The following is a 13,030-nucleotide window of genomic DNA, read 5'->3' as shown; positions in this document are numbered from 1 at the left end:
TTGTCTGCATCTCAGAGAAGTGCATCTCGGCAGAGAGGCTGATGAGAAGGACACTTCAAGCCTCCAGAATAACTGACAACTTAGGTCACGTTTTATAATTGAGGATTCTGAAGTAAACGGGGAACTGGGTGGAGTTCGGAAGCAAGCTCCAGGTATTCTGCTAAAGATTTCCCCATTTTAAGTATCAGTGAACTAATCTTTTGGATTAGATCTGGAAGATCTGCTGTGCAGGCTGCAGGAAGCTGAACTCCACTAACTTCTGAGGCTAAGTAGAAGTTATTTTTATTAACAGAAATCTTTAAATACCTGCTATTATGGTTGTAAAAATTTGAGGAAATAAAGGCTGAGAACATTTAGCTGTGTGAATTGTCAAATGTGACTGTTCCTAAGCAATAAAACACAGCAATAATATGGCCCGGAACAGCAGTTTTTAAGATAACCATAATCTTGGAGAATTACCTTCTTTCCTTCTTCCTCTTCAACTACCTTTTTCTCCTTTTCTTTCTTCTTTCCTTTCTCTCTCTCTTTTTCTTTGTGTTTCTTTTCCTTCTTTTTGGGCTTCTTGCTCTTCTTCTCTACCGGGGGAGCTTCCGCGTCCGGTGACTTCAGGGTCTCAACATTTCTGTGTCTCTGCACTGGCAGCTTCTCACTGTCTGCTAAGGGTCTTAAAAATAAAAAGAGCATCACCCTTCTGCAAACAGTCTCCCAGCTGATCTGCTGGATATCCAAGACAAAGTTTTTAAAGGGTTTGGCCCTAAAATCTTAAATCGGCACATACTTTTGTGCCTGAAGTTTATATATGTGACTGCAGACACCACACTTGTGAATTAGAAGTTAACAGAAATATTTTGAAGGGGACAGAGTCAAACTTGCTGGCACTTCCATCACTCTGAAAAGTGATACTTGCAGACTTGCAGCCTGAGTAACACCAACAGAAGAACACAAACTTAGAGCTGCACTTCTGTGAAACTGCTTTCTAAGGAAAAGCACAGATGGGAAACAGTGGGAAATATTTGCAACAGTGGGAAATTGAAGCAGTGGAATGACAGCCTGGCTCAACCTACCTTTGAGGGGTGTGGGTTTTGTTACTACATTTGTTTGAAGAGTAAACAGATCTCATCTTTAAGCTATTTCATGTATACCCATAAAGAGTAAATAGATCTCACGTTCAAGCTATTTCACATATACCCGTACAGGAACATGGATCAGTGCCGAAGGTCAGCAATGAAAGAGACTCACGCTAATTTGAAGGCCAATAACTAGAAATAGTCTCACCACCCTCCAACTATTTACTCCCACTGAAATCAACCAAACTGACCAAGCAGGTCAGCCACTTTGCAACATATTCTTACCTGGAAGGCTTCCCTGAAACCAGACTGCGTGTGAGCGAGACACAGACATAGCAGTGCAAGCACAGAAAGAGAGAGAGGGACAGAGACATGAGAAAATGTGACAGGAGAGCACACCGACTCTTACAAAGTGGGAAGAGAATAGATGGAAACAATACAAAAGCCCAAAGATGCCTCCTGCAGCACAGCATGAAGAAACTGCTCTGCTCAATATTTTCTATGCTGTCGAGGCTTGTCGTGCAAATACAAGGTCTACAGGTAGAAATTAATTTCCTTTTATATATGTCCCCTGGGGACTGAGAGGAATGCGATCAGCTCGTGACAAAAAGGAAGTTTTGCAGAAATTGTTCAAATAATGCTATATCACTTCTTTTGCAAGGTACTAAGGGGCCAAATCCCTACAGGTTTGAGAACTGCAGAGAATAGCACAGACTTTAAAGCATCAGAGAGAGAAATATTACGCATCCTGCACACATCTGCACAGACTTCCAAACTTTACAGGAGGCATCCACGGACTATAAATTGGCAATTATTTTTAGCACGGTGATTTTGTAAAACAGCAAATAAAAAAAAAAAAAAAAATCCCTGAGTGCAGTACTTAACAGCCCCCTGCTCGTTATCAGGTGGCATGCAGGGATCTGGGCTCACTGCACTGCAGTAGCAGGTGGGACGCAGGGATTCGGGCTCTGCTGTGCTGCAGCCTGAGGTGCCAGCGCTGGAACAGCTCCAGTAGCTGTACAGGGACCAGCCTTTGGCCAAAGCTACGACATGCAGCTCACTTGATGGCACCAGAACAACATTTTTCAACAGTGGCATCACACTGAATGTCCACAGAGCAACAGAGATGCTACAAACTGGCTGTCGCCGGCTACGTTATCACAGCAGGCTTGCCATGCATACACGGGTTTTGAGATGAACAGAGATAATGCAGATCACACTCAATGCTGACGTAGATTAGATCAGAGATCCTGGTACCCTCAAGAGTTCAGACTAACTCTCTCACACGATCCCAGATGAGTTGTCTGTGCTTTGACTCCAATCGGTCACAAAAATGATTCTCCCAAACATCTGCCACTTGAGCAGCTTCACTTTTATTATCTACGCTGCAGGGGGAACCCAAGCTTGGCTGATGATCTAAGGTTGCACAAGGTGAGAGACACAAGTCTTTTCACCTGGTGGACTGTAGATAGAGCCTTTCCCTGCTCAGCACCAGACTTGCCCTCATGCATTCTGGTTAGCAACGAAGCGAAGTCACACACAAAACTATCACTTACTTATCCAGATCGATATCAAGTGCCTTGTATGGATCATTGGGATCTTTGTCATCTTCATCACTGGGCAAAGCGTTCTGCAGGAGACAAAGACCACGCGCTGAAACCAGAACCACAGGCCATTTTGCAACTAGAGCTCTACATCCCCACCCCAGTTTAAGGTCAACCCTGGCACAGGCCAGCCCGCAGCCAAGCACAGTGAGCGATAGGAACAATGCACCTCGATGCAGCATCTAGCTGCAAGATAAATTTAGAACAGAAAACCATTCTTCACAAACTGCAGGATTTGAATTGCCGCTGTTCAGTTTTGATTAAAGGAAATCTTAGGAACAAATACAGACTACATCATTAGCATGCATGGCTAATTATGATCAGCTGCAAACCTGCTGACTAGACAGCAAGTTAATGTTAAAGTGAAGCAGCAGAGTATAATAAATGAAATGACTGTTTGGACAGTATTACTTTTGTAGCAGAGGTGCATGTGGTTACTTGGCTGCATTTTAATAGCTCCAGTGGCATTTTTTGTCTTTCTGTGCACAAAAAGACCATCATTTCCCCCCCTGCAAGGAACAGCCTAGGACCACCTCAATCATATCTGAAACAGCTCTGCACAAAATCAGAGCTCTTGAACTGCAACAATACAGACTGACTGGCAATTCCTGGGGAAAAGTCTCTCCAGAGGAGCACACGGATAAACCCCATGACTTAAACCACCAACCAAAGCAACTGACCTCTGGCATCTCTTCTGTTATGATATCGACATGGTGAGCCGGAGCAATATCCTCCTCACTCTCTGTGTGCAGAGAGTTGTGACGATGATGTTTACCTCTCTTCTCCTTTTTCTGCTTTTTCTTTTTCCTGTCTTTCTCCAGTTTCTGTTTGTGTCTTCGCTCTTCTTCCAGTTTCACATACTGGTCAGACATGGGCATTCCTGCGGAGGAAGCCAAACTACTTTCAGGATGCAGCCCACATGGACACTGATTGCTGAAACAATGTGTTAGGAGTGAACCTTACTCTAACTTCTCAGAAGGATCAAAAACTTCCCTGTGCTTCTGTGTCATCCCACACACAGCCCCTCTACAAAAGCTTTACTATCCTACCCCCTCTCTCCAGAAACAGGACAGACCTCCACCCTGCTTCCAGATTCTCGTCCGCATTAAGTGGATTAAAAAGAGTACTGAAACATCGATATTTTAAGTAGAATTGGTGCCATTGCTGTACTAATGCTGACAACTTTCCACACATTTGGAAAAACCTTTGTTATGGAAGCCTTAAATATCTGCATTTAAAGTGATCACATCATCATCAGCTTTTAAGTGCTATCAAACCACCCAAAAGATATACAACTGTCTTTTGATATTTGAAACAAGATATTCAAACAGCATAAAAATTAGACTCCACTTCATGTCTCCTGATCAACCTCACCCTCATCGGTCCTAGAGACGTTCCAAAGGCGGCTGTTTCCTATACAGGACAGCATTAGTTTACATGTTACAGGCTTTGCTGCACAATACACTTAATCACAGAATTACACTTAATACTGTCTTAAGAGGAACTGCAAAGCACTATTTTCAAACACATATAAGTTAAAGAAATATTTATGAGTCTAACTAAAGGATGCTTCTCGTCCTAAAAACACGAGGAGGAATTCTTAAGAAGAAATTATTACTTTTGCTTAACTGAATTTCTGTAATTAAAGATTAGCTGCACTCACCTGGAACTTTTAAGGGGACAGAAAGGTCGATCTGGACCACAGGTATATGTTCCACACCTGGAGTGTCCTGGTATCGCTGGGAAAATGAGAAGCTGTTAAATTCTGAGCACTGCCAGACACAAATCTATATGAATAGACACATTCCAAGCAGTTCAACCCTCTAAGTGAACATTTTAAAGGACAGGAATGAAAGAGCTCCGTACTAAATCCCACATGATAGCAGGGTGTATTTTAAAGCCAGCCAGTATTTTAAAGACTAATTCTAGCTGAAGTTTAACACTGCTGCTGTCCTGAAGAAGGCTTGCTGCAACTCCCTAGAGAACTTGTGGTTTGTGCTTTGTTGCTAATGATGTGCCACTTCCAAAGATAAATTTTGGGATTTGAGTTGAGCAAAATGGGGCACCCAACGGGACAAAGCAGGTTCTTTTCTGAAAATAGTGTGAAGAAGAGAACACGACAACCTTTTGATCCGTAAAATGCATTGTATGCAGAAAGCTGGCTGCTCTGGTGACACCAGACCGTTTGTGACTATCTCAACACAAACAAGACCAGCTGTAGGCACACTGCAGTTCTTGCACTCCCTGATCCTTCACACAATTACATGAGAAGCCAGTGAGAGATATTAACTCAGACTCACTCACCTTCTGGGGGGAAGGAGAGCTTTTAATATAAAAGGGGTTGTTCGCCTGTTCTTGTTTCCGAGCTTCTCGACGCTGAAAGCAAAAGAGTGTTTGTAGTTAGGATGTTTGTTTCTTAAGACACAAAAAAGGAATCAAAGAGCAAAACCCAGGGTCCTGAATTTCTGGAACGATGCATAACCACTGTCAAAAGGCTACAAGATGGCAGCTTGAGTGTGATAAACCAGTTTCGAGTTACAAGTACCATTAATACTATAACTGATATTCTCCAGAACATTCTCTCTTTGCTTTTTAATTCCAGACTAGACAGAATAACTTCTGAAGGCCAGATTTTTATTGCAATTCAGATGTTTCTATTTTTGCAAAGAGAGGAAGAAATGAAGATTCTTATCAATAAAGTGTTCTTTATTGATAAAGAACAAGGAGGAATTTATCTTTAACAAGGAGGTCAGAAGCAAAAATGGAGGGAACACTGTGAACAGTCACGCAACAGTAATTCATAGAAGCTGCTTCTTTTTCTGCTGATACAGAGCAACATTACTACTGTATTAGGTAGGGAAAAGCATTCGAACATTAACTCACCCTGGCCAGCTCCTCCTCATCCATTTCAGGCTGTCTGTGTCTGTGTCTTTGCTCCTCATCATGAAAAATTGTTTTGGGCTTTTCATCTTCAGACTCGCTGTCTGATGGAGGCTCATTGATCCAGGCATCAAGGTCCAAGCTGGTAAGAATTGCAATAAACAGAGCTTGACTCAACACCCCTGAGTATTTCAGTGTTTCTCATCATATACTTGACTTTACTTTTTAAGAGTTTAACAGCAGCTTTGGGAGAGAGAAGGAAACTTACCCCTCTGGAACTGGTACTTTCTTCTGTGCTTTGGGAGCCACAGGGTTCAGCTCACCAGCAAACAGAGCTATTACTTCCTCAGCTACAGGGACTTCTTTTACTTGTAGCTTCTGAATATATTTTATTAGCTGCAAGATGCAAGAAGCCTAAAAACAAATGTAGAAGTAATTTTAGAATTTGTACTAACAAACTGAATCAGAAAAAATCAACTGCAATGCAAGTGAGCAGAATAGAATCCCTTAAGGGAGTAGAGCCATTAAGAGAAGCAGCATAAACCGCAGGCTTAGAGCAGATGTAAAATAAATCCATGTTAGCTTCTATTTGTGTCCTTTTTGTGTCCATAAGCACTTGCTTAATTTCAAATTGAAATTGCTTTGAGTGAAATGGGAATGGTTGGACTCGATGATCCAGAGGGTCTCTTCCAACCTGGTGATTCTATGATTATGATTATATGAAATTCTTGCAAGCAATCTTCGGAGGGGGTATTGAACCAGAATAAGATCTGGGCCTTGACATGAAACATCACTCCTCTTCCCACACTAGCTTCTCTTTCATGGAGTTACACTAAGCATGGAATAAACACCTCGATCAGTTGACAACAATAGTTTGGATAAGCCATGTATGTGCACAGAATATTACATACACCCCAAAGTAAACGAGAGACTTGCTATGATAAGCTCTGTGGTAATTTTGTTCTCTTACCCTCTCCTGAACTTCTAGGTCTGCACTCTGCACAAACTGAGGCAAACGCTCAATCATCAGCTGCGTGATTTCCTGAGCTGCTTCCTTTTCCCCAGACTGCTCCTTCTGCTGCAGGATGGACGCGTAGAGCTTCACCATGTTCTGTACATAAACCGCCTGGATGTGGCCTGGTAGAGTTGTAACTTTAGGTCTCAACATTGCTTCTAGAGTTTGATTTGCTTCCTCGAGGTGTCTGGAAAGATAGTGGACAGATGAAAGGCAGCAATTAAGGAATTTCAACATTTCATCAGTCCTCATGGAGAACAGGTTTTCAAAAGCCTCATTGCAGTACAAAGTGCTGCAGAAAGGCAGAACAGACTAAAAACACAAACATCTGTTCTCTGTGTATTTTCCCCTTCTAAACTACAGTAGTAACACCGCCCTTCCTGCACAAGTTGGCAGGACTAGGGAGATAAAAAAACCTCCAGATATTCAAAACGAAGTCTCCATCTTGGCTAAAAACAGCTGGAGTCTGGGGGGGTGAGGGAGCAGTAAAGAACCAATCATTCCATTAGCTTTAGGGTGCACATTCTGAACTATTTATCTCAAAAAATACTTCGCAGTGACCCGACTCTTTGTCTGAAAGATGACATTCAATCCATGTCATGCTTTCTGTTTGCACTTACTCCGAGAACTCCCCACATATCCACGCAGCAGCATAAAGCACCTCGCAGATCCCATTTCTCTGGGTGTTGCTGGCTATGAGGTGAGCGTTGTCCAGGAGCATGGCCATTTGAGAAACCGCAAATTTCCGAATAGCTTTAACTCGGATGGCTACATCCAACATCTGAGCTGCTATAAGATGCCCATGCCGTGTGCCTTCCAGCCGGGTCAGCTCCACCAAGATGCTGATGTACCTACAAAGAATGAAAGGGAGGCAATTTTATCAGCAGACAATCAGGCGTTACCATTGCCGACGATCTCAAAAACTGACATAAAACCACTGACCATTCAAAGTTTGTGATATATTGATAATTGGATTGACTACAAATATCTATGATTTTGGTCAGCAGCTCGTCCCGGTATGTTGTCCCTTCTGCTTTATCCACGTGAATCATCAGTTTCTTCACTATTTCCATCAAGTTCTTCTTCGATACCTGTTAAAGAGTTATGGAAGGGTTGAGCTAAAACAAAGCCAATTCCCACACTGCCAAGCATGTTAAAGCAGCTGCAAGCGATTTGATGGGCCTGCCATGTGTTCACAGGAAATCAGAACCACATCTTTAGGCATCAGTTTCAGTCTCAAGAGAAAAAGGAACCTGTTTACTTCTTTTCAATGTCATTATTAAAGCAGAGCCAGCACAAGTAGACCAGACCACGCTGCGGGCAGAGTTTAGAATAAGAATTACCAGCAGCAATACAGAAATCCGGAAGAAAATGATCTTCTGCCAGGTGGCAAATTTAATAGTTTAAAACATTTTTGCTTCAGAATCAAAGATATTTGGCAGTCAAACATTCAGCAGAAATCTAACAGTTCAATCATAGCCGTATTAACTTCTCTGGAAACTTATTTGTCCAAATAAATCCACCAAAATAGTCAGTTAATACGTGGAGTAGTGGAGCAATCTTTTTCCTAGGTTGTCTTTTGACTAAAAAGATAACAACCAGAATTTAACCTCCAGAACTAAGAACCAACTCCAATTCTCTTTGCAACGACATTAAAGACACTGTCCTGTCATTCTTGCGCCTCATGAGGATAGCCAGACAAAAGGTATTGCTTTTACTTTTCAATTTCTCCCTTAAAGCAGGAAACTAAGACATGTCCAACGCAATCCCTTTGTGCACTTTGCTGTGGGAGGGAAGAACAGACTCTGCCTTCTCCTGTTGTTTCAGCCTGCTCCAGACTGTTTCCCAGACTGCTTAACTTATGTCAACCTGAGCTACGCTGTGCTGCAACCTAGAAGAGCACAGACCTGTCCCACATTCCCACAGTCCTCTTGGTACTCAGATGAAGGACTGAAGAAGCAGCTAAGGCTGACAGATTTGAAAACCAGCCTTCTAGGCACCTTCTACAAGCACCTGAACTCAGAAAATCCTTCCAGTCCGAATCAAAGGTTTCAAAGCCCTTTTATGCTGTTCCAGATCTTTTACTTGTCAGAAGTGCCAGAAAAGATACAGGAGTTGTTATCACAAAACTTTTGGGGAGAGGGGAAGGGAAAGCTGCATGTTTTTCTTAGACATCAGTCTCCTAACTAAAGGGTCACGGGGGCTGGAGAAGAAAGGAAATACATGTAGGAACATACCATGCCGTAGAGGAGATCTAAAGCCCTGAGTCGGATAGACTCATCCTTGTCATCCAGACATTGGAGAATGAGATCCTTGTGAGACTGAACTGATTTAGGATGCGTTTTCAGGATTTTGGACATAGCTAGCAGTCCCAGGTATTTCACTGTGAAAGACAAAATAAAACTTCTTTCCAAATATAGAAACGCTGTTTTGTGCTGAGCTTGAACTCTTAATACCCAGTGCTTCTACTAACTTTAATACACCCAAATCTAGGACTAGAAGAGAATTTTTGTGAAACTGTATCACAGATTACAGTCTCAAATTTCCATTTAATACACAGGCACATAACTATATATATAGTCTTCTTACACCTCAGGTTTTGCCATTGATTTATATAGAAACTACAGGCATCCTAGGATGAAAACAGCTGTAAAAGCACTAATGAGACCAGTGTGTTGAGTAGGAGCCCTGCTCTCAATGGGAAAAATTCATAAGGTGGAAGAAAGGTTAGCACAAAGAACTTGCCACTGTTCTCCGCAGTCACTAAAGCAAGTTACAGTACAGAACACCCCTCACTGCTTTCCAAGCAGCAAGTCTAGAAAAAGGGAAACCTCAGCATGGGAAGAGAACTGGTTTAGATATGTAAGACTACGAATAGCAGGAATAATTAATGTCATTTGTTTGAAACAAGCTTATTATAAAGAAGAGCTCACTATCAAAAAATCATTTCCACATTAATTCCCAGCAACTGCTTATAATATCCCAGGCACTACAACACCAAATGAGCTGCGCAGACGCAACTCATTGCTCTGAGACTGTGGCCATTTCTCTCCAGTGCTTGGTTGCTAAAAGCTTCCATATGAAGACAAGCAACATACTTACAGTTCTGGTCAGAATCTTCTATCAATATCCTTAACTTCTGAACACAAAGCTGGAAAAAAGACCACGCCATGCTTATTACAAGCCTTAAAAGTCTTCAGTAAAGTAACTCTTCGTAGCAATGCAGAAGGATGCATCCTGACCAGGACCCAGGGCTTCTAGGTAGGAGGGTCTTGATGCATTAACAGACTTCAAAACAAAAGGAACCTTTGTATGATTGTATTGAGAGTAGCAGTTGAGACAGTGAGTTAGGAAAATTCTAAATGAGAAGAGTCTACATTTTAGAGCAAAGGAAATCAGAGAATTTAACCAGCAAATGCTTCATTTTGAAGGATTCCACTTGCCTACAGGAGAACTGGGAGTGGTTCTTCATCAGGGAGTGCAGGGATAGGACAAGAGGGAACGGTTTTCAGATGAAAGAGGGGAGATCTAGATGAGATCTTAGGGAGAAACGCTTTGCTGTGAGAGTGGGGAGACCCTGGCCCTGGTTGCCCAGAGCAGTGGTGGCTGCTCCATCCCTGGAGGTGTTGAAGGCCAGGTTGGATGGGGCTTGGAGCCCCTGATCCAGAGGGAGGTGTCAGGGGATGGAATGGGATGGGCTTTGATGTCCCTTCCAACCCAAAGCATTCCATGATTCCAAGTAACAGTGTTTCAGGGAGCTACTGCTTTAACTTTTGGCAGAGTAATATAATCCAATGTTTCCACAGCCCTTTGTATTACACAGCAGAGCAGAACAAATAACCCCTGCCAAACCCCAGCACTGTACCTGGATGCTGGCGCTGTGATTGGGCATCCCAGAGGACAGGGAGATCAGAACTGAAACACACAAGCACAAGCTTCAGTTAGTATCTGTGTTCTGAACAAATGCAACACCACAAACCCTACAGCTCAACAGCGAGGCCTTGACCTGCATCTGCCTGGCTTGCTTGGACTTTGGGAGGTCTAAGGGAGGCAAGACGTTTGCTACATAAACTGTAGTTTCACGTCCCTTATGTGTGATAACAACAGGCAAGGGAGAAAAGTGAAAAGGTAGGAATTGCTGGAACTGCCAGGTCAAAGCTGCTTTTCCCTATGCTTTGCCCTCGTTAAGATTTACTGCGCTGCTACGACACAGCAGGCAACACTGTAAATATGTCATCAGCTCCTGTACTGCTGAATTTTTAAGCGTGTACTCTTATAATGTAACAAGATGCAGCAATGGATCCCAAATTTTAATTTTTAACTAGATTGGAGCTTTAATCAAGCCAGCAAAAGACTCGTGGCAAAAATCAGGTCCCATTGTTGGTTACACTGGACATTTTTAACGCTCTGGCACCACACGGCCCCATAGCAGCAAAGGTGCTCACTGCTTCCGCATTACGATAGGAAAAGGGCCAAGTCTGAGCAGGAATACTGCGTTTTCCCTTTTTGCCTTGGTTCCTTGCTCCATTCCCATTATGGAGTTCACATTCCTCCCCACTCAGGAACGGAAACTGTAAATCAATGATTCCAGTGACCTCCTTCAGGGAATTACACCAATTTTTTTAGCTATGAAATTGAAGACAAAAAAACAAGCCAGCTCTTTCATCACATAAGAAAACACTGTAAAAGTTTCCATGAGGCATCAATCTGTTTTTAACTCTATTGCTGCTGATATATTTTGTAATTCTAGCAACGTTTCAGAGCTCACATATAAATAATCACTTACTGTCAGGGAGTTTCAGCATTTGTTTCAGCATTTAGAAAACAACACAGCTGTAGTAACTTCACCTCATCCACTGACAACAAAGGATTTTGGTTACAATTACACAACAACACAAATCAAAGTTTGCCAGGAGACTTATTTCAGCTATAAAACACACTGAAGCTAAGAGAAGGCTTGCAGATGGTGTTAATTGATGACAAAGTTTATCAGGGTTTTTTCTAGGTTACAAACTTCATTTCTCACCTGCTATTACTGTGTTCACACATTCATATAGGAGAGACATGGCTGAGGTGCTGAAAGAGAAATCAAATATTTTAAATAAGGAATAAAGCCAGCACATTTTCCAGAGTGTCAGCAGTATCTTGGGAGCTAGTTAACACCTTCAATCACAAAAGAAATTGCCAGTATTGGCAAGTATTCCTGGCCAGATTGCCAGTATTCCATCTACCTTCCAGCTAGGTGAAATGATTACAACTTAAAAACCATAGCGAGGAGAAAGGGCTACTTTGTGTTTAAAAAAACTAGTCATCCTCTCAGAGAAGCAGCAAGGAACAGCACTGCAACACAAGGAATTAGGAAGGGAGCAGTTACTCAAAACATCAGTACCGGCTACAAAGCACTGAAACAATCTTGTCCAAGGAGCAAACCGAGTCCTCTGCCCAAGGTCAAAACTTCACGATAAGGCAGGCAGATGGAGAACATCATTTCTCTCTCCAAAGCGAACGAGTCATGCACAGACTCACTCCTCTGGCGCATAGCTACACGCCTGCCCATCCTTATTAACGAACAAGCCATTTCCAGTGTCTAATTTCCCCCCAAATTTAAACTCAAGACAACTTTTGCCAGTTGAACGCACGGTGCAGAGGATTTCATTTGGAATGAAGTGGAAGGAAAGCAAATTGCCTCAATTTTCATGCATGCTCTGGAGAAATTCATGCTGAGACCCAGAAAATTCCCTGATGAACACAGTAACACTTGTCACACCTACCTGTGGATGAGGTTGGTCAGAGGCTCAATCAGTTTCTTGCCCAGCCTAGGTTCTAACGGAGTAAGAGCACCAAACTGTTAAAAAAGAAGCGCAGACAAGAAAGTTGATTCAACAGCTGCCTTTAAGCAGTACAAAATCATTTAAATTGAAGCTTATTATACTTAAATCAAGTTATATTAAAATATTTTTCTCTCTTTGGTTACGATTATAAACATTAGAAGACATTCCTGGTTTCTTTTTATTTGATTTAATGGTAACTATGACTCCAAACAAGAAATCTGCTTTCATACCAAATGTAATTTAATGAGAACCCCGATCCTGTAGGCATAGATCCAGAATACTTGCCAGTTTTATAATCTTAATGAGAACCCAATTATTGGTTGACGACGTCATCAACTTGAAAAAGAGCGGAGCAAGGGAAAGGTAGTTTTTGGGATTGCGTCGAGCCAGCTCACAAATAACATTTACTGCAGCAGACTGCACACCTGGGAAAAAGAAGCAGGAAAAGCAGAAATCTCATCAACGCCTTAATTGTAATTGAAGTTTCTGGTGAAAAATCCCCAGAACAATGCCAGCTAAAGGTTCAGAGCCGTGTGTCCAAGAGGAATGGTTCAGTCTCATTAACAACCAGGAGGGAGCCAACACAAGAATGCAAAAATCAACAGAGGAAGGATTTTCTTTAGTGTTGGCTAT

The 13,030-nt window shown here is 42.2% G+C and overlaps 1 protein-coding gene across 1 annotated transcript in view; it reads right to left on the bottom strand.

Annotated features, from left to right (window-relative positions):
• AP3D1 (adaptor related protein complex 3 subunit delta 1) overlaps positions 1-13,030 on the bottom strand; it is a 38,356-nt gene that overhangs the window by 8,622 nt on the left and 16,704 nt on the right. Inside the window, exons 7-22 of the mRNA XM_069877990.1 lie at positions 12,683-12,822; positions 12,338-12,411; positions 11,593-11,642; positions 10,432-10,481; positions 9,669-9,717; positions 8,804-8,949; positions 7,509-7,657; positions 7,187-7,417; positions 6,522-6,753; positions 5,820-5,965; positions 5,555-5,693; positions 4,976-5,047; positions 4,335-4,410; positions 3,352-3,551; positions 2,624-2,697; positions 460-664 (exon numbers count right to left, since the gene is read on the bottom strand). Of these exons, the coding sequence (XP_069734091.1) occupies positions 460-664; positions 2,624-2,697; positions 3,352-3,551; positions 4,335-4,410; positions 4,976-5,047; positions 5,555-5,693; positions 5,820-5,965; positions 6,522-6,753; positions 7,187-7,417; positions 7,509-7,657; positions 8,804-8,949; positions 9,669-9,717; positions 10,432-10,481; positions 11,593-11,642; positions 12,338-12,411; positions 12,683-12,822 (2,033 nt within the window). The remainder of the gene's footprint in view (positions 1-459; positions 665-2,623; positions 2,698-3,351; positions 3,552-4,334; positions 4,411-4,975; positions 5,048-5,554; positions 5,694-5,819; positions 5,966-6,521; positions 6,754-7,186; positions 7,418-7,508; positions 7,658-8,803; positions 8,950-9,668; positions 9,718-10,431; positions 10,482-11,592; positions 11,643-12,337; positions 12,412-12,682; positions 12,823-13,030) is intronic.

Source organism: Phaenicophaeus curvirostris, chromosome 28 (genome assembly GCF_032191515.1).
Source record: "Phaenicophaeus curvirostris isolate KB17595 chromosome 28, BPBGC_Pcur_1.0, whole genome shotgun sequence".
NCBI classification, from domain to species: domain Eukaryota; kingdom Metazoa; phylum Chordata; class Aves; order Cuculiformes; family Cuculidae; genus Phaenicophaeus; species Phaenicophaeus curvirostris.
This window is presented reverse-complemented; position numbering and strand designations above follow the sequence as displayed.